At 37.9% G+C, this 22,735-nt stretch overlaps 1 protein-coding gene across 2 annotated transcripts in view; it reads right to left on the bottom strand.

The window, feature by feature from the left end:
• Positions 1 to 22,735, bottom strand: part of SMURF2 (SMAD specific E3 ubiquitin protein ligase 2) — a 66,172-nt gene that overhangs the window by 29,550 nt on the left and 13,887 nt on the right. For both annotated transcript variants that reach the window (XR_014684487.1, XM_084491837.1), the window contains exons 2-3: positions 6,602 to 6,640; positions 4,875 to 4,983 (exon numbers count right to left, since the gene is read on the bottom strand). Coding sequence is in view for 1 of the 2 variants with exons in the window: in XM_084491837.1 (XP_084347963.1) it covers positions 4,875 to 4,983; positions 6,602 to 6,640 (148 nt within the window). In the remaining variant the exon portion in view is untranslated. The remainder of the gene's footprint in view (positions 1 to 4,874; positions 4,984 to 6,601; positions 6,641 to 22,735) is intronic.

The raw sequence follows: 22,735 nt of genomic DNA, 5'->3' as shown, positions 1-22,735 counted from the left end.
AAAAGCAGAATGAAGAAAGTGGAAAAAAATTACCGCTGAAAAAACACATCTCTTCCTGATCACAAGCCAGATGTACTCCCTCCAGAAAGAGAAAAATGCAACATCAAGAGGTATGAACTCAGGCTTGGAAGCCAGGAATTCCCTATTTCTAATCCATGCTGTCACATAGACTCTTTTTTACGACCTGGACAATTTATTTAGTTAAGTTCTCCATTTTCCTATTTATATATTGAATATATATATATGCATATATATATATTCAATATAATGGTAGTGTTATGCTTTGAGGTATCAGCTGTTTTCATACTAGAGAAGGAGCAGAACAAAAAATATCATCCCAATTTTTTCCTCTTCTCCCCACCCTGACATAGCTCTCATCTCTGGGAGTAGCTGAGGGGTATTTTGAATCTGCAGGATGGTGAAAAGAACACCAAGCCAGGGGCTGTGGCTTAACACAGGAATACAGCACACACATGTGGCACTGGCTGGCTGCTCCATTCTCCTCCCCAGTACTTCCCAGCCCAACGCTGAATTAAACCTAAAAGACACTGTAAAATCTAGGATCGTTAGCAATAACTAAGCAGCGGCAAAGCAAAGTTGGACCGTAGGAAAGTGTGGTGATTCTGCCAGGGCACTGCAGTGGCTTGAGAAGGCAAAGGCACCACACAGCACTAGAACCTGCAGTGAGATTTTGGGAAGCTGCAGAAGCTGGGTGAAATTACAGCAAACCAATTGCATCTGAGAGGCGTAACAAGGAAGTAAAGCCATGGGTCCTTCCTGGAGCCGGGGGGTGCAGATTGGCAGGCCACAGAGTAAAGATGGGACCAGGAACTAGGTTTCGATGGAGATTTTAGATCCTTTAAGAGGTAAATAGATGTTATGACTTGCTATACCTTAAAGGCAGAGGCTGAGAGGGAGGGCTAGAACAGGCTAGAGAGCACAGGTGAGCATGGGAAGGTTGTAGGAGAGATCAACACTATGACAGAAAGGAAGAAAGGGGAAGGAAGAGAAAAAGACTATTTGATAAGTTTCTAAACTACTGGTTTAGATAGTGGTTAAATGCTTTGGAAGCAAGAAGACCTGTAAATGCATTAAGTCTGGTTATCCAAAGCTTTGAGCAAAGGCCTGAACAACAGGAAAAACACAAACAAGACTGAAAATAAGGAAGGGGAATACATCCAGGGCAAGCATGGTATTTTACTGACATTGAACTGCATCCAGACAGCAACTATTTGGCAATCTCTTTCTGGACAGCCTCCCAGATTTCCCCCTCTACACACACCCATCTAGACTGAAGAATCTAAGCAACTAATTCAGCTGCTTCCTTTCACACTAAAATCTGAATTAAGGGCCATGTAAGGCAAAAACAAACCCTTTTTTGTTCTTTACAACACCACAGAAATATATGTTTTTTAAAATCTTATACAACAGAGTATCTATTATGCTGAATCAGGTTAACCAAACAAAAATTCTCTTTGAATTAGCCACCTAACTCAGACATTATTCTGTAAATATACCGCAACAGATCCATCTTATTATGCCATTTACATGATACACAAGATTAATTAGCCACAGTGTTAATCCAACATAGCTAAGAGACAGTTTTCCTGCACATCAGTCTATTACAATCTGTTAAAGAACAGCAAAATTCTTCATGGATGGAAAAAAAGCAATGTTTTGCTTAAAAAAAATTAAATCTATATAACCCTTCCTCTGGTGGATTTCCTACACTTTGTGGTGACAGAAGCAAGCAGGCATTCTGCCACCGAGACTCTATCGGTTATGCTTGGTGTGCAAAGTATTTCCTGTAACAGTGGAAGTGTCGTAAGTCAGGCTAGTGTTCCCATGCAATGGTGTGTTGTTAGGGTAAATATTACAAAGTTGTAAGAGTTGTAAAATATATGATTATTTTCAAAGAAAGGGAATATTAAGTCCAGTAGGCTATGAGGTCTGCCATCAGGTGTTTAGCAGTAGGATGGTAACTATTACTTTTTTTTTTTTTTCTCTCCAAAAGGAGAAGTTCGTTATCTTATTATCTGGTTCAGATAATAGGTTCAGTTGAGACCTGACACTAGGTATATTACAGTAAAACGTTATCCTAAAATAAAAGCCAAACAGTGACTGGCAGACAGACTGTTGTATTAAAGACAAGTGATTGTCTCTTGCTGTTTCAAATAGGAATTGAAGATTAGTGAACTGGTGCTTATAAATGGAAATACATTTCCATAGAGTTAAGCAAGGAATGACAGGTAAGACAATAAGATGGGATAAACGATAATAAAGAAAATTTTGAGAAGGAGGGGCTTATTTGAAAATTACAAGGCTTGCCAGAACACTGAATTGTAGTTTGGATTAGAAATGCTCTGTATACTTGCATGTCATAAAACAATGTAAAAATACCTTCTATTTGTCTTTCCTTGAAAATTATAACCAGAAAGGATTTTTTTTTCCAAAAGATTTTACTATCTTTTCCATTACTGTCATTGCATATTAACATCCTCCCTTGTTTCCCACGTCCTCTGCTCCCCCTCCTTTCTAAAAGTTACCCAAGTCTCCAAATCATGAGAATGTGGAGCATTTAAAAGCCCTCATAACCCATTCCTGTCAACTGCTCATTGGCATTGCTACCACAGCGCTTCAAACATGAAGTAACAGCTGGCAGATACTGGGGGAAAAGTGGGGAACTGCTGACAGTTTCGACATAGAACTTAGCAGCAGATAACCACAGAATTAAGGTCCATCATTCCTCCTTCGCAAGCAACCCTTCACAAGCTGTCCAGAGGTTACAGGAAGGCTTTACGCATAAAGACTCCATCATATTGACAGCATTTTCCTTTCCATCTTACTCTCTTTTTAACCCTGTAAAGCTATGCATTAATACTCATTAATGGGCCCACCTAGCTAAACAACAATAAAAGCATATGCTTGCTTTTCAGTGATTTTTCTTTAGACTAGATCTAGTATGATTCTGTCGACTCCAGCTCCTGTGAGCAGCAGACCATCAGTGACAGTCAAGGAATGCAGCTTGTGGTTCAGCTTCATCCAGGGAGATCCAGTACAGAGATGCTTGATGCTGGAAGCCAAAGCACAGCAAGTGGAGATGACCGAGAGATTTACCTCAAGAATTTGCTCCTGATGCAAGTTAATACAGTAGCACAAACACACTGCTGCTGACCCAACACAGCTGGTTTAATTGGCAAAAAATACACACATAACTTCCCCCATCCAACTGCCTTCTTGGGGGTTACGTAAATTGAATCCATTTACCCAGAAGTCAGATAGAGCCAGTGCAAGGGATGCTGCATGCGCATACGCAGTAAATTGGGAAAGAGGGTGAAAAGGGACAGAAAAAAAGCCTTCCAATACAGGGGGCAGCAGGCTGCAAGATCAGGGCAATCTACTCTAGAATTCCACCGTAAATAAAAGTCACTGTGCAGACTGTTAACTACTGTTGAAAAAGCTCAAGCTAAATCTTCACAAATGGATGGCCAGTCTTGGAGAGGGTGTGGCAGGACAGAGGTCTGAAATCTGCATGCATATGTCTTCAGGTAAATTCTATACAAATCAGCATTTAGGTTAAGTAAGACATAAAAAGAGGTTTAAGAGGTTTAGCAACATATAAAAACAAAGTAACTTAGAAGTCTTTATGAAAAAGATCCATGACTTATGTGATCTTAAATTGATTTTATAAATCCATTTTTCTGATCAATCTGAATTATGGTCTCATGCAAAATCCAATATTGGAGTGAGTTTCAACAATAAAGATATAATTCAGAGCTTTCCTCGGTGAAAATTCTGTTATTTCACTAAACTGCCAATGGTATTTTGTTAAGTACTAATGAAAACGTTTTGTGTCCTGCACTGAATTAGGAGAAGTGACTTCACCCATTCAGTCTTGGATACTCAACTGCAGTCTTCCACATTCTGCTGAAAGACCTATCAGGCTGCTTCTCTCCATTAGGAAAAACAGGGACAGGCAATTCCCTGTGTACTAATACTTGATTTAACATAGGTTTGCTGATGTCCAAAGCTAACCTTTAAAACAGATATGTTGCTGTACTACAAAACTGGGTTACCACTGTATAAACCCTTCATATAAACATGCTCAAACAATTTCTAATATAAATACAGAATGGAGCGATGTAAGGAAAAAAAATAGATCTGAACAACGCCTTAGAAAGAAAGAAGGACACAATGAGGTGGAACTGTTCACTTCTTTTCCTCATCTTTTGTACCAAGGAAAAATAGAAAGACACAAGGATAAATGGACAGGGAAAATAAATCATGGATGAACACAAAGAAACCTACATGAAAAAAATGAAAGCTTTAACAATCATATTGTGTGGAATATTATATGCTTTAGAAAAACGAAGGAAAAACATGACATATACATGCTATACTGATTATATTGCTCAACAGCACTGAAAGATGATCAAGAGATCATGACACAAGAATTTATAGTGAAAGAACATTTGAGACAGAAAATGATATAAAAGAGAAAAAACTGTCGAGGCAGACTGACGGAAAGACACTGTAATACTACAAGACCAAAACATGAATTGAAGAACAGTCCTGAAGACTGTGAAGAGGGAAATACTGTCAATTACTTATTTCATTTTAGAGAGGTGTCAGTATGAAAATATTGCAATAAAATAATGCTTTAGTACACGTAAGGCATGCGGCAGACATCCCTAGAAAATCAAGTACCATGTTTACATTTTGAAGGAAATGAGAAAGTGGAATTTTCATGCAAACTAATAAACTCTGGGACATTTTCCAAGCTGTAAATAGGTCAGCATTATGAATATTGGAAAATTTCTGTGTACTTTAGAGGATTGTACTTCAAACCTTTGGCTATCACTGTTACCACCTACAGGTCATAATGCTGATTCCATTTTGGATCAAGTGTATTCTTCACAGTATCTGTAGAATGGCATTGGCCAGATCCGTCCACCACAACTTTAGCAAATGGATCAGGAAGTCCTAAGAGAAAGGAAAGAAAAAAAAAATATTAGCACACAAATCAGAATGCTTTAGACTCCTAAATCATTGCACTTTCAAAAAAATTTAAAAAAATGTATTTGAAGATGGCTTTTATTATGAGTCATATTTCATGAATGGGTTATAACAGAATTAAATTATGTATTAAGCATGGGAAAAGGCTAAATTAGCAAGTTACTCCATACAACTTTTTCTTGGTCTGTATCACTAAGTTGAATGTTTAGAGCAGGGGGTGGGTGGATGATCCTCCCATAAAGCCCACAAACACCTTAATTTTCTTAATTCATAATTGAGTAAGTTTTCAGTATATGGAGAATTCAGCAAAAGGCTTGGAAAACAGAACTGAATTCTTTCAATTTTTAAGGTTAATTGTAATCAATATTTTAGTAGTTACTTGTATTAATGGAAACTACCTATAGCAATTCACACTTCTGAGGTCTACTTTGTTTTCTACTTCATTTTCTCTTATCTTAGTACCTTAGAAAATCTTACAACAGGCTCAGCTGCTAACAAAACTCCGTGAAAAAATTTGTGCTGGACTACGCAGCTGAGGATGGGAAAGAAGCAGGACCAGTGCAGCAGTCTACAATTAGCTCTACTGCAACTGCAGTCCAAAGCTCTTAACTGCCCCTGAAAGAAATGGTCCCACCACTAATGCCTTTTGCCCTCATACTAATTCTTGTCCTCATCTGCATGCCCAGTGAGTCAGCTGCAGTGGTGAAACATTATTGACGTTTTCTGTAGCGTAAGGTTTGCACCAGCACTGCTTCCTTGGCTGACTCAGGATAGAGCCAGTCAAGCACCACCATCCCAAGGCTGCTGCCAGCCAAGGCAGGTGGGGATAAAGCCAACACATGTGGGGCAGGGAAGGACAGGACCTTGTTGGATATGTGCTGCCAACTGTACAAAACTGCAGCACAGATTGCACGTTGGGTTGGTTTTAGGCATTATTAAACTGTTCAACAACTAAAACTTATAATCAACAACAAAAAAAATCAGATATAAGGCAAGGTTCGTAAGCATCGTAAGCTACAATATAATTGTGTCATCCTTCTTCAAGGTTTTTCAAAGTTCAGGTCTGATCTTTTGAATTCTCCTACTTCCAAATGGAGGGCAGCAGGCAGGTGATACATGCGCACATGCCCACATAGCCAGTAACATTCCTTTCTGCCTCTTTCATCCCCCTTATTAATTAAAATATAATTTTGGAGTACATAAGTATTATGACATGATCATTAATAATGGAGATGTACTTATGTCTGCTGGACAGAAAGCTCTTATGAAAAACATTTTAATAAGTACAAGGCATTAATGCTGAAAAACATGTCATTTGTGTGAGAGTAAATTTGTTTCCCACTCCCATCAAAAACAGAGGGGAGCAAGGAAAGGAGACAGCATATTTTGTTTTTAATTACCATCATGAATGTCATGAGTGTCACCTAAGAAGAAATTAGAAGCCCTGAAATAAAATGTTCCAAAACCTCAGAGCCCCCAACCCATGCTAATGCAACCATCCTAATACATGTGCAAACAGGGATTTACAGAGCTTGCATAATATTTATCCCAACTATAAACATATAAAACTTTAACAGCTACTTACGGAAAAAGTCCTTTTTCACCAAGTTTTTTGCACACAGTACTGTAGAAAAACAAGAAATGCAAAATGAAGTTACTGAAGTTATTAACAACAAGGTTAATTTACCTGTGTAGTATTGCAGAAAATCGTGCTCAAAAACCCATGAATGAACATAAATGAATTGTGCTCCTACATCATTTGTATTATCATGTAAAATGATTCCTGAAAGCAGAGCCAGAAGTGTCATCTCTTTTGGCAGTTTACCTTTAGGTAGATTACAGTAGAAGTGATATGGCAGCATTTCCTCAAGCAGTAGGTTTCACATGCATTTTTTTCCACTACTGCCAACTTTAGCTGTTCCTGTGTTTGCTTATTTAGTGAGCCAGATTATTTCTAACTACCTCACCACATGGTGGCATGAACAATTGTTCCAGTAGAATTAGTGGTGTTTCACATGCAGGGTCTTATGTTCTGTTCTACAGAACAAGAAAAGCTTTCCAACCACAAAGAATAGTGCACTAGGCGGTCTAAGCTTTTCTGCTATCCTACATTGAAAATAACTAAAATTTTTTACCTGAAAAACACTGGGGTAGAGTAGACTAACTTCTAACACCAGAGTTTTGATGGCTCCAAAGATATGCTTTATTTTTGTAGAAGCTGAAAATTGTTCCAGGCTTTTTTGATTAAAATAAAAAGAAGGAATATTTGTATTTGTCCACCAAAAACACCAAGGGAAAAATAAGAATGGAGTAAATAAAAGTTGGGGAAAAAAGGAGGGGGGATAAGTTTCATATAAAGACGCCAAAGTACACAAAAAGACTTCTCACAAAATGCATTGCTGTTCAACTACATATTCTTATCTATTACTGCAGGTACTAAGCAGGAACTATTAGATTTCCCTTTAAAACACTGAAGCATTTATTGGTAATGCAGAAGGATTCTCAGATATAGAATGGAAGCATGAATTCCCACAGCTAGTAGAAAAAGAAGATAGAGGTACTTTGTTGTAATCAATGCTGTAGAAGACTCTTCAGTATTAGATTCCTTTGGATATTTTTTCCGTGAGATCTCCAATATTAATTACTACCAGGAAAAGCAAAGACAGAAGAGAGCATCCAGCAAGTGCATCCCACAGACACCACCTCAAAACAGTCAGGCTTTGCACTACTGAATATCCTCAATGCGATACTGCAGAACACGTGATTTTCCATTTTTTTTCACGGTATTTTGCCAAATAAAAGCAAGCAAAGATAGTCCATGAACACTGTCACAAAGATTTCCAAAGTCAGGGCAGAGAAGCACCATCCCAAATAGTTTTGTATGCTAGCCCAGTCCAAGTTATGTATTATTCTAAATCAGTGGAATGAATGCTTTCCCAATTCTCATGTGGCCATGTTCATGAAGATGTTGATTTTAGTGAAAGCACTTTCCAGGCAAATTCACCACTGTAAAATCTAACTAAAACTCTAGTCAGGTCTAACAAGTCTTGGTCCTCCATAAAACAGAAAGCTATACTCATTAACAACTACAGGTAATCATAAAACAATGCATTAACATATACATAGAAAAGGCATATATATATAAGCTCCCAGAAAAGTTTCAGTGAATTAATTTCATGCAACAGAGTCCTAATAACAATACTGTTAATGCATCAGAAAATTGCCTGGTACCAGGCTGTTAGTTGTTTCTTTGTAAGGAATAAAAAAGGTCAAGAAATAATTTCTCTCAGTTCAAAGACACAATGAGAATTCCAAAGCGTAGCTGCACTTAAGGATTTTCAGCCAATAATTTGACTGTAAATGGTCAACAGTGGTAAAACTGTAATAATGCACCCAGCATTTTAGGTATTTCTGATACCTGGAGATCAAGCATGTATAGCAAACAGACTGTCTCATCACAGTCCACTCCACAAAACCTTCAAATAAAGTCCTTAGGATCACGTAATAAAATCCACTAGAGACCTCCAGATGCCCAGCAATTTGAGAACTAATTAATCCATACACAATTCACAACTTAACAGATATTTATGGAAACAGGTAATAACAAACTTTGAAAAATGCTTCTGCAGTTCCTTAAGATTTTATGACAACGGGAATATCCCTGGCTTGACAGCTAGCTGTCAGCTAACACCACTTACCCAAGAACAGAAAGAGATTATTATCTAGCAGCCATCTTTCATTTAGAGGTAAAAAAAATAAATAAAAAAATAAAAAAATAAGCAAACAAAAAAACATTCAAATAAAACAGATGCTTGTATAGATGGCCACTTTCTTAAATATCTCAAAAAAAAAAAAAAAACAAAAAAAAACCAAAAAAAAAACCACTATTATAATGGATGAAATTGTGCAAATAAAATATGGGAACTGCCAAATGAAGCTGAAGCTTTTAAACCTGACAGTTCAGGCAGAATTCATCTACAACACAGAAGGCCAGACTGTATGCTCCTGAAATTGTGTAATGTCAAAAATAAAAGAGGTTTGATTAGTCTTTTCAGAAAGAAATCATAAAGTTAATTCATTATGAAAACTTCCTTTCAAAATATTAATCAAGTCTGTCACTGCAATTTAACCAAAGTCTCACGTCGCACAATATACAAACTAGTAACTGTTTCCCCAACAATTAGCCACTAGTGGACAAATTAATACTTTTGGCTCGAGATTTCTCCTTCTAGTAACCACATTTAAGGACACTCAGATGTCATCCAATTCCGGCTTTGTCAGGTTAACAAAACAGAAGAGACGCTGGGAAATCATCTATTAAGAACAGCCTCTCTGCCAGGTATTTCTAAGTAAAAAAAAGCCCAGATCCCAGGAGCATAACCTCAATTCTAGATGAAATGATTTTTTTCCACACACAGCTCTAATCTATCTCAGGACTTTTTTGCACAAAACTTTTCCCACTGACGGGAAAAGTACCACAGTTTATGTTCCATTTTTCTAACAGTTTCAACACTATTAGATCTATTCTCAATATTCTGATAACCAACTGATTAATAGTTCCTTTAGAATAAGAACTAAGGAAGTTTGGTTTCCTATGGATTTATGTTTTATGGTTGACTGAAAGCTAAAGCTGAAGCTTTTCCCATCGGTTGGGCCTTTACACGGACACTCTCCCACGCAGGCTCTCCAGTGGTCTAGCAACACCTGATCTCTCCCTGAAGTTTGTGCCTCTCATTTCAGGTCACTGCTAAGGCTCTCCTCCTTATCCAGGCAGCAATTCTCATAAAACTCATGGGGCTTAATTATCTTTGAGATTCTATCCTACGTCAGATTTGAGCCAAACATTCAAAAAAACAGAAAGAACCAGAACGAGATCATTTTTTCCCTGACAAAGCCAAGTCAAAATGCTGATGATTCTGGAACCAAACCCACATCATTACCAGACCTATGTGGTTGTACCATTAACAGATCCTCTAGAGGCGCACAAGGCCACAGAAGGATGTTATTTGTTCTAAAACAAACATGTACAAATAACATTTTTATTATTTTTTCTTCCTAAACCAAAAAAAAATGTTAAGCTATTTAAACTTGCACTGAAGGTTTTCAGAAACTAGAAAACAAATCAACGCCTGGATATCCTGACATTGGTTTGAAAAAAAAGAGGGAGGGAGGAGCATTGTACTGTAAGTACATCATCAAAAGACATTAATGGTTTCTAGTACACATAAGGAGATAAAGCATTTATTACAAAATATCAGTGACTCAGTGGATATCTATGCTTTATATTCATTACAGACTTCCTGGGTAGTCTACAGAGAACATTAGTATTCCAATACAAAGGCACAATGTACACGTGCCAAGACAAACACACACATCAATTTTACATACTATACGTTCATTAAATATCTTTCTATCATGCCTTATGATCTCATTCTAACATGTGCTACTCAGGTCAGCTCACAGAAACATTAAAAAAGCAAAATGGTATAAACCACACAGTCTCCTTCCATGACAGCTTTGCTATGCGCAGGTCTCAAATACTGAAAAATCGGAATTAAGTGAATCACGTTTGCCAATTTCTTTCTTCCGATTACTCCAAGGACTGACAAAGAAAGGTTTACTGACGATTTTACTATTGCAACTAAATGGAAAATATTTAATACCTCCAAACTTTTGTAATCTAATTCACATATTAGCCATTAAAATTTATGTGCTATTAAGCAGCCATCATTATTGAAAATTAGATTTTTTTTTTTTTAGAAAGATAAATATCATTTTCTGAACTCATCTCCTTCAGTAATTAGCAAAAAAAATAACTTGTTACAACCGTTTTTTTTTACTTTGGAATTGTATTTACAGGCAAATCAAACTTCTCATGACTTCAAACAGTTGTTATGGAAGCTATCCTATGCCACACACTAACATTTTATTTAAATACTAAAAATTATGTTTATTTCAGAACAGTAAATATATATAATGCACGGTCTCCATACTTAAAGCGCAGGCCAAGTGCCGGGTCCTGCACCTGGGGCGCAATAACCCCAAGCAGAGCTACAGGCTGGGAGAGGAATGGTTGGAAAGCTGCCAGGCAGAGAAGGACCTGGGAGTGATGGTGGACAGTCGGCTGAATATGAGCCAGCAGTGTGCTCAGGTGGCCAAGAAGGCCAACGGCATCCTGGCTTGTATTAGGAACAGCGTGACCAGCAGGGCTAGGGAGGTGATCGTCCCCCTGTACTCAGCTCTGGTGAGGCCGCACCTCGAGTACTGTGTTCAGTTTTGGGCCCCTCGCTACAAGAAGGACATGGAGGTGCTTGAGCGGGTGCAGAGAAGGGCGACGAAGCTGGTGAGGGGCCTGGAGAACAAGTCCTATGAGGAGCGGCTGAGGGAGCTGGGCTTGTTCAGCCTGGAGAAGAGGAGGCTCAGGGGTGACCTTATTGCTCTTTACAGATACCTTAAAGGAGGCTGTAGAGAGGTGGGGGTTGGCCTGTTCTCCCACGTGCCTGGTGACAGGACGAGGGGGAATGGGCTTAAGTTGAGCCAGGGGAGTTTTAGGTTAGATGTTAGGAAGAACTTCTTTACAGAAAGGGTTGTGAGGCATTGGAACAGGCTGCCCAGGGAAGTGGTGGAGTCACCATCCCTGGAAGTCTTCAAAAGACGTTTAGATGTAGAGCTTAGGGATATGGTTTAGTGGAGGGCTGTTAGCGTTAGGTTGGAGGTTGGACTCGATGACCTTGAGGTCTCTTCCAACCTAGAAAATTCTGTGATTCTGTGATTCTGTGAAAATAAGAAAGCAGGGGAAAAATGCATTTGAAAACACACAGAATGAAAACAAGTGGAAAACAAGAGAGATCATCAGATTTCACAGAATCAATGAATCTTAGAAACGATCTAAGGGTTTTCAATGATCCCAACCACCTTCAAAAGTAAGACAACAGATCTCAGTTGAGTCTGGAGGAAGGCACTGTTCAGAAAGAAAACATTCGCTGAGCTTATGGAAGAGTGGATGGTGCTCTCACTCCCTGGCCACCACTAAAGGTATCCACGTGGTCTTTTTCTCATCATGGCTGCTCAGGTGCAGATGACTACACCAACTCCTTTCTAGCAAGTCCATAGGACACTACAAAGAACGAGACAAAGGCAGCACGGGTATGTAATACTCAGTCCCACAGGAGAGTTCAAGCCAACCTAAATGCCAGTGCCAGCACCAGCATGACCCATCACTTCACAAAACCCATACAACAAAATAACTAAGTTTTTACTTTTTTGTGTGTGCAAGTTATGTTTTTAGCTGGATCTATTTTCTGAACTGTCTTACTGCACAACCAGGCAGACAATAATGCTAACCTAAGGCCAGGAGCAACAGGTGAAAATGTGCAAGGCTGAAGGAGCCCAACTTGGATCAGCTGCAGCCGCCACCTGCAACATCTGAGCACTGATGGGCACTTAAACATAGAGACCTGGTACTCAATCCTCATGGGCATATCCAGCCTGTATCAAACTGTTTATGCAATCTGTATCAAACTCTTTACATCAACATTTCCTTGCACCTTCAAAATAGGAATACTAATACTGTACCTCACACGTACAACATGTTTTATTGGTATGCTCGTACTCTCATCTGTTAGAATGCATCTCCTGATTTATGACAAATTAAAAAGGATTGAATAAGTGTTTGTACCCAGCAATGAGTATCTAAGGACTACAGATGTAGATCAGCACAACAGAAACAACGGATTAACAAAAAAAAAAAAAAGTATTAAAAATTAATATTTCTTAAGCTATCCTGTAAAGTTAGTAATTTTAAATGTGTGTATCTAATACTTTGAAGGGAAGATACAAGAAGAAAGGTAAGAAAATAAAAAGTAATCAAATGCCAGAGGAACTGAGCACACAGGCTGAAGCAGCAGAAGGAAACACACAATCAACACATTTACAATTCAGTACGTGACTTAATAAAAAAAACAACCCCCATTTCATGTCAGGCATTCGCAAGCAACCAATATTGTGTCAACGGACAGCCCGGGGTTTACAGGAGGAAGAAAAGGAGCGGGTCCAAAAGTTAAGATTGTGTTTACTGATCTTCTGGCTTTTCAGTGTCATCACCACAGAGAAACTGATTCAGCCTTCTGAATTCAACCAGCCGTTTTAGCATTACATTTTTGTTGTTGTTGTTTCACCCAAGGGTTTTTCTCCCCCAAAAAGCGCTTGTTCCAGAGCATATGGAACACACGGGACAGTGAGCAGAAAGGCAGGCTGCCTATCAATTTTTACCACAACAGCTCATTTTGAAGACAAGTCTTTCTTCCCTCTACAGAAACACCATCTTTTAATGAAAGCCATTAGCATTGCTTTTTGTGATCAGATCCCAGTTGTTTGCATGTAATACGCACTGCAATACAATCACTAAAATAAGTCCCAGCTGTAGAAACACAATGCTGTGCTGTTGCTAATGCGTGTTGTACTGATAATGAATGGTCGTCTATGCTTTAATCTGAATAAAGCTCCCAACTGCTCTGTCTCTTCTTGCCAAAAATTCCCCTTCCTCCTCCAGACTGTGGTTGCATTCCAATTACACTGCTGATTGGAATGAGCCTGGCTGGGGGGGAGGAGAGGGAGGGACACAACCAAGCACACGCACGCCCCTCCTGGCTTTCAGATTGCTGCCCCTGGGACCCAGACACTGTTTGGGGTGTTCTGAACCTATGGCTGACATTGCATGCCTTCCTCCATAGTGCATAAAACTCTTCAAAAGTTTGTTTTCTTAAATAAAAAAAAAAAAACATTTGAGAGGGGCAAACGATACACCATGCACAGGTTCCAGCAGCATAGCTCAATACTTTAAACATTTCTAACAAATTCCTACTGTTTTCATCCATTGTTGGCATGCTGCTGAGCAACTTATATTTTTCTGCTTGCACTCCCTCCTTGGACCTGCCTAAATTCCCACATGGGAAGATATAAAACAGGAGGTCTTTGACTAGTCATTGAACAAACAGAGCTGTAAATAACGCCATATAGATTTACAAATACTGCTGTTCAAGTAATAACTTTCTCAATTAAAGTTTTAAAATAATATTGTTTATCCCAACTATTCACATTAAGTTTTATTTTACAATTATTCTGAGGATTTTTTTTTATTTATTTTTCACGTCCGATTTTCATTTCCTTTGAAAGGTGTTTTTTTTCCCCCTGCAGCTGAACAAGCTAACTGAACATGATCATAAAGAATTTACTTTTAAGTTAATGAAATTTGTGCATTTTAATAAAATGACAATTTATTATCATCAAGAAGGGGCACACAAAGATACATAAACATAACAAATGTGTGCTTTACAGGTGCACAGGGGTTCTGAGTTAAGAAGGTACTGAAACATGAAATACCTAAGAGCACAGCAGCTGACTATTATTCTAACCATGATCACTAATCAACACGAGCTGGAAGGTTTCATGTTGCACCTAACAATCAAGAGGGCTGCAGCTGTTCCTCTCTCAAATCAGGTCTAGCAATCATATGGATGCAAGGTAGATCAGGAAGCTGAACTGGCTTAACAGAACGTTAGCCCTCTGGGGAGGTGGATTCATTTTCCATTGGCTCCAAGAGCTGCGCTGCCTTATCCTGCAGCCGCGCCATCAGTAGGGCTATTGCAAAGGAAGTAGCAGAAGCACGTGGCTGCAGAGGAGGTAAGGAGAGACCAAACTACCTTTCTGACAGCAACTTGCAGTTGTCCTGTAAAAACGCACTCCATACCAGTCAGTATTGCAGCTCTAAAACTGAAACAGTACACTCCCATATTTTTCATTTTAATATAGACCGATAGTTTTCCTCCTGCCTCTGCTGTGCAGTTCCAGACATTTATTAAAATATATATATAAACATATTTTTCCATTAGGCTATCAAAATAACTACCCAACACCCTCCAGGCTTTCAGAGAAACAAATTGAATCTTAAAAATTCAGATTAAGTTTTATTTTTTATTTTTTTTTATTTCCTAAAGCACACAGAAGCAACAGAATCCAAGGTATTTCTGAACAAGGTATTTCTCTTGAAAGCATACACGCTTTATCGCTTTAAGGGTGCTCCAATTTTACATCTTAGCAGCTTCTCTTTTGAAGTCTCACAAATCACTAGAAATTAAGAACAACCTACCAAGCACTAAACAAGAATCAGCACCAAGTATATACAAACACAGAGGCTGGCATGCCCTTCCTAAAAAGGTTTAACTACTTTTTCCCCATACTTAACTGGAAATCCAGTGCTACCCCACTGAAAACTACTAACACCATCCTCTGAAAACGTGAGCGAGCTGAAAGGGTCACCCCGGTTCTGTTCTGTTGCAGGGAGCAGTACGGAGGCAGCACGTGCTGACACAAAGGTGCCAAACGACATGAAGAGGGAAGTCCAGCTCAGCTGGGACAAACTGGTGATGATTTCAGACATACCCTACTCCATTAAATTAGATGGGAACCCTGCACTAGGGAAAACCAACATGAGCACTACCTTGTCTTCCTAAAGCAGAAACAGCCAGGTGAACCTCAAATCACCATCACTGTTTCATCTGCATTTCTTTTACTGCTGTGAATTAGGAAATGCATACCAGACACCCTTCTGCCCCCAGAGCTACAGCAGCCAGGACAACTTGGAAGGGTGTTAGCTTCTTCAACTGGCACGGTTACCTAAAGAGCTAACATCTGGCCATAGGCTCACCACATTCACTTCCAGTTCATACTGGTGGAAAACTAATTTCCAACTCCCTTTCAGAATTATACATGTAATTTTAATCCAATGTAAATTTAGAATCACATGCCAACTCCAGTTGACTTGGAATACACATTAGAACAATTCAGAAGTGCGGACACACTTTTAAAGTGCTAACCCTATTAAAACACAAGGTGTTTTAATACAACCTACCTTTTTATTTGTTTAATATGCCAAACACAAGGTAGACAGCTTTTAAGTAAACTCTTCTTTTTTAAATACATATTAGGGTAATCCCAGTATTAGAAAAGCACTTTTATCAAGAATTTCCTTTAATAATGGTTACAATTCTAAATTGTCCCATAAACACATCTCTGTAAGCTCAAATTCAACACAAGACACATATTTTCTTATCTGTCTTGTGTTGTGAAAATCTCAAAAATGAAACCCATTTCAAAGGATCACATGCACCTGCTTATATATACTGTCAGTTAGAAGCTTGTGTCTCCACAAACTGGGATTAATCCTTTTGGACAAAAAGGAAACCACCATAACCTGCATTCAAACTACAAGCAGCAATATGGATTATCCAAACATGACAAAAAAAAAATCTTCTAATAACATAATTTACAATACTGCAAAATACAGGAGAAACTAACACAGTAACAGTGTATTTTCCTTTCTAGTAGATTCATTGTATCAAATTCTGCCTATAAAGGTAGGTTGTGTTTTAACTCTTTAGAATTCTAGACCCAAATTACTTGCATGTAACTCATGGAGATTAAAGTTCAAGATGAAAATACCCTGCATTTATCATGGAAGAAATGTTAATAGAGATGCATTGCAACACTGAATATAAGCAGTTAAACCAATAAGTCATTCATCTCATGCAATAATAAAATTCTGGGACAGAGTCTCCAGGGCTACTTTAAATTCCAGTAAGGGGGGAGCGACCCGACAACAACTCAACTCCAGCAGTCTGTGCCTGGCATGTCTGAATGACTTGTGGACACGGCCAGATGGAGTCTGCTGAGATTTGCCATGTTTAGACTCCTGTTTTAACATCATGATGTCTACTTCACAGCATTGTTTTACTGTAAACAAAAGGCTTCCTTTTCCACTTCTCCTCCCTTATTCCACTCTAAGCCAAAAGTAAAACAAAACACAAAAAACCCCACACCACAGAATTCTTCGTTCGAGCAAGTAATGCATTCACATTTCCTAGATTCATTCAGTGATGGGCTTACTGCCACACACGTCATGAAGTCTATTCAAGTGTCCAGTTTGTTTGATACGCCTGTCAAGAGGTAAAGGAAAGAAATTATGCTGCCACTTTCGCAATGAAGGTAGCAAACCCTCCCCAAGCATTTTAAATCTTACCATGAAGGCTTACAAGCCTTTTACAGAGATTCACGTTTAAACCAGCAAAACTGAGTATGTTGCAAAACACAAAGATTTTTTTTTTTTGAGCTATATACCAAAAAGGCAAATCAGATCTGAATATTACAGTACTAAACCATCCCCATCAGGGGGATGTGTAAGCTAGGGCTTCAATCAGAGCCTCAAACAGCAAAAAAAGAAGCAGACATAACACGTGGGAAATTTTAAGAAAACAAAGGGTTTACGAATATTTGCATTTCCTGGTTTAGTGTGGATGGAGCCTCTCAGACCAGCCAGGATGTTTCTAATGCATAACTTTCATACACTAGAAATTCCACTTAACTTCTCCACCCTGCTATAAAATGGCCTAGCTCTCACATCTCATCCATTTTTCAACATTTGAAAAACACTGTTGTATCATGAATTCATCATAAATACAGCACTTACGAACACTAAATACGACGCTGGTCCATTAGAGGGCAAAAAATCCATAGCTTGAAATTAAAAGCTATTAAGATACTTTCAAAAAAAAAAAAAAAAAAAAAAAAGAGAGATGTCAGCAGTCAAAAATCAACTTCAAAGTTCTCTCATTTGTTTCTCACACTTTAGTACATATAAAATTGTACAGCAGGAAACAGGCTGGGAAGCAGAAATTTATTAAATACCAGCAAACCAACCAGCTTTACTGTTTTATTTTCTGTATGATCCTCTCTGTTGCAATGAAATGTAATTCACCTTCCTGCAGCATTAAAAACATAATTCCTTTAAAATAAAGTAATGCAACATAACCAAGATCACCTAAATTCAAACCTGCAGAAGTGGTTACTAAAATTCAAATGTAAGCAAAGTAAACTCTTTTATGAGCATTACTTCTATTATCCTAGAAATACAGAAATATTATTTAATATGTCAGGAAAAGGGGATGCTCTCATCTCAAATTCTTAAGAATCATTATGCTAAAATCTTACCTCAGTTCTCAAAAACACGTTTGAAATCCCAGCAGCTAGTTTTTAAAGCAAGACCCAGGTTAGACTGAAGTGATTAGTCCAAAATTATGAAGTCGCATGCCCCAAAATACTTAGCAAACATAGGATTTTTCCTCTGAGGATGAGTAAATAAAAAACTCAACACGGAAATTTACCCATATATTTCTCTGCCCCCATAGGAACAAGAGTTGGGAAAAAAGCTAACAAGAAACAAATTATAGCTCTGTTCTGTCTGATGTATTTCATGTACCTATGGAAATGTACTGAGGGAAAAAACACGCTAACAAGAAGCAGAGCCCTCAGATTTGTCTCACTGCAGTGAAACTCTCCACCCTCTGAATGAGCTATAGCAGAGGCAATAACAAAAGAAATTCATGATCTAATTACCAACCAGACAAAAATGCCCTGAATTTTAAAAAGGGCTTCAGACAAGAGGCACCTGCAGCTAACCCCGGCTCCCGGGTATGAGGAGCTGTAGATACCAGAAGCTTTTCAGACTTCAGGATCACTGCTGTCTGTCAGGACACAGTCACAAACTTGATTTAAACAGGAAGTCTCAAAATTCTCTCTGCTACAAACATGATCCTGGTGGGACACTCTGCTACTGCCGGGGCTTTTCTGGGAAGAGGCAAAAGGAAAAAAAAAGAAAAAGGATGCATATTATTTACCCTTCATACTCACACAAATTCTCATGTCACTCTTCAGTGAAATACTGCAAATATCTCTATACTAATATACTAATAAAAGAATTGTCAGCGGCTTTGTAAGAAGCAATTCCTAAAATGTGACAATAGCCAAGGTGAGAATTTTTCTGGGAAAAAAAAAAAAAAAAAAAAAGTCGATTCTGGCATTTCAAAAATAAAAAAGTATTTGAGTGCATTTTTTTTTTAAATAAATTCCTTTAAAAAAAAATCAATGTTAAAGAGTTAATGAGGATCATGATCTCAAAACTATCATTAGTAAAAATCACTGGTTAAGGATCTACCCTAGGTACTTCACAAACCTGAACTCCACATTCAGCACAATTTTGTTTTACTACTACACCTGATGTACTGAAATCACATTGTATGGGGAAATACAGATAGATGATGTACTCTTCACATCTTCGTACTGTATTACCAACATCCATAACTTCAGACACGGATTGTGATTTATCTCACTAATAGAATGGGGATCCTGCCTCCTCCTCCTTCTTTAATGTAGTCGAAATATTTAAGCACAATGTCCCTCTATTTACTTTTGTGGTGAAAAGCCTTTTAGTGGAGTGCTTTCAACTCTGGAAACTGACTCTATTCAGCTTGACAGTTCAATTTACTCAGAAGTATGGTCTTGCTCTAAATAATATTTATTAAAGGCTTCTGCCAAAAAATATGGTCAGCAGAAAGATCGGTGGACTACATATACCTTTACCTGGTTATTAAGCTGATGACTCTTACTACTTGGTCTCTCTACCTACAGAAATGTAATACCATATAAATGGGGAAAACACCAACTGCTTACAGGAAGTACCTACAGAAAAGTAAGACTGTATCACACACCCATACCTTGTTAAAGATCTCACGCACCTCAGTTCAGCCTTCCCCCCCAATCAGAAAACCGTGACTCCAAATCTCAAAGAGGTGATTATAATCAATGCACTATACAATTTATAAATGGATGTAGTTACATCACTGCAGTCCTTTAATATTAACAGATACAGTTTAGTTTCTCTGCATAAACAGATGTGTTCTACAGAACAAATCCAAACAGTTTAAGAAGCTGTTGCTGTTAAACAGAGATGAGCTAATTGGATGTTTAATCCTATTTACTTCAACAAAAGTAAAGAAACTTACATTAAAGCACCAACTTTTCATTGTTTTGCTTTGCTTTTACACAAATTGTTTAAATTTAATCAAATCAGTACAATTTATGTACTACTGTAGGAAATAATATGAAAGGGATTTTAAAGAAACAGAACACTAAGGGATTTGGAAGAAATAGCTTGACAATATATGGAAAGAAAGAATCCTGCCACCAAATAAGCTTACTATGCAATTTAAACTACAATTTCAGAAATCTTTTGGGAAGATGCAATGTTCAAGTGGTGGAAAAAAAATAATTTTTTTTTTCTTTTTTTTTGAGAAAGGAGCGCACACGGCAGATACGCAGTAGAGTGAAGCACAAGAAAAACAATGGCTAGCAGGTGAGACTGAAAGAGGAAGGAGTGTAAAGCACTAATGTAAAAAGTTTAACACTGTGAATCAACACTTCTAGCAAAATAGCAAATGAATAAAAATCCAGCTATTTCCAGGAAGCTGGAGGAGATTTCATTACCAGGCATCTACAAAGACAGAATGGCTTTCAAACGTAACAAGCAAGTATTTCCATTGACCTCAAACACCAATTATGAGCTTCAGAAAGTCTGAGTGGACAAGAAGGGGATTTTGAGGGGGCACAGAAGTGGAAGGACCTCATTTACTCTCGTACCTTTCACTCCAGAAACCCTCAACTACTGGCAGCTGTGCTCACAAAATATTTTACCAAACATTTCTCCTCCTGATTCCTACCATTTCTTTCTTATACACATATGCATACAAGGGAAGAGGCAAGGAAGCCAGACCCCATTTTCCAGAGGAATTTTACATTAATTTCCTAGGCATACTGTTCCTTGGATATTTCAACTGCTAAACCCAGTGCTATCCCAGGCATGAAAAATATAGAAATGTATTAACCTAGCAAGCAAAATCATTTTTCCTCTTGCATTTCAATTATTTAATAATAAACAACTTCCATGACCTAATTGCTTTAGTTTCTCTATCATCTACATATCTTAAAGCTGATACGATATCTTACATTAAACAATAACAGAGACATACTGAAACTCAGGAACACAAGCCTTTTCCAACCTCTACATCATTTCAAATAGCTTTGCACATTGTACCTGCTTTTTGCATTGATTATTACCTAAATTTAAGAATTCACAAGTATTTCTCCTGTTTGTAATATTGAGAGGCCTGACCTGTTCTTCAGGTATTGCAGAATACTAATGGCATTGTCAGTGTTAAAGAAAGACAAGTTTTTAAAATACTAAAAATTAAAATGCAATGGCCACCCTCAAACTAGCACGCTACATTAAACTACATCTCTTGCTAATCACGTATTTTCACTAAACATAAAAACAACAAAAACAAACAAAAAAGCACTACACTGAAGTCAGTTCACCAAGTCCTGCCAGGGTCCCTCATGTCATGCTTGCATTCCAGATGCATAACAGTCCTCACTAAAATGTAATATTGCCAAAAAGGTCATAAGATTGGAGTATTTCTAGGATGCATCCAAATATCTTATGGTTTAAAGTTAGAAAATGTACCTATACATGTCCAAACTTACAAAAGAGAAATTAGAATAATTAAGTAAGTCTAGTAGATTTTGATGCTAAATATAGGCTGCTGTTCAGGAGACAATAAAAAACACAGGATTGGAGGAGATAAAGTGTTAATCGCATATTTGGTGGCTTATGAGCCAAAGGAGTCTGAGGTTTAAACTGCTTCTGCTCAGTGCTCATCCCATTCAGAGACGATGAATCATTTCCCATTTGGCAACACTTCTGCCTACAAGGCTGTCTTCTGTGAGATTTCTCCTGTATCCTTGTAATAGATTTGCTAATTTAGTACACCTGACTTTGAGCAAAAACTATTGTTGCCAGCTGTCAGACTAGACCTCGTCCTGTTTATCAGACACATCTAAACCATCCTGTTCTGCCCCAATCATAGAAACAGAACACTCTTTACTAATCCCAGCGCAGTAAATTACTTTCTAATATCCTTGTTTTTCTTACTCTGCCAAAATACCAACACATCATAGATTTAAAGCAACAGCAAAATCAATTTATCCACAGCAGCTGGGCTCATACTAGTTTATCCAATAACTGCTTTTTTTTATATTTGCTGTAATATTTGCTGTTCTGGTCATTCTGTCCATGAATTCCGGAGTCTCAGCAATAGAGTTTAAATGAAGGTAATATAAGCTCACAGGGAGCATATTCCAGCTTTTTAGGCAGACCTCCACATCTCTTTGAAAGATAAATCAGAGCAAAAGAAAGTATTAAAAGCCTCACACACACTAAAACATTTCCTCATTTTCCCCAGGGCTTTGTACATGCAGAAGAGACTGCTTTACTTTCTGTTTACAAATATTTGTCCGGACAGCAGCTTAAAAGGGAAGGGTAGGGTAAGGGCTAAAGAGAATTTATTTTTTTTTTTTAAACGAACAAAAAAGAAAACCCACCCTACCTAAAAACATCAAAAAACAATTTGTGTATTACACTTCTGTTCCTAAAAACAAAAACAACAAAAAAAAAACACACTAGAACTTAACTTTACATTCTACATTACATACATCAGTTTTGCAGATGCAGGAAGTGCACTCTTTTCAGGTGCCCAGACTTCCAACTGCACTTTAAAAAGTTTACTGTGTATACTTGTCTATATTAGATGTTATGATACTTTTCCAAATATTTTAAAACAGCATAATCAACAAAAATACAAGAACACATCCACTCCACTAACAAAAGAAAATATGAAGTATTTACATTCCTCTCTTCTGTTTTCAGAGGGCCATGGAACTGCTTACTCAGCTCTAGCATTTAAATCTGGCTCTGTGAATGCCTGCTGAATAC

This window comes from Aythya ferina (assembly GCF_964211825.1).
Source record: "Aythya ferina genome assembly, chromosome: 18".
NCBI lineage: Eukaryota > Metazoa > Chordata > Aves > Anseriformes > Anatidae > Aythya > Aythya ferina.
This window is presented reverse-complemented; position numbering and strand designations above follow the sequence as displayed.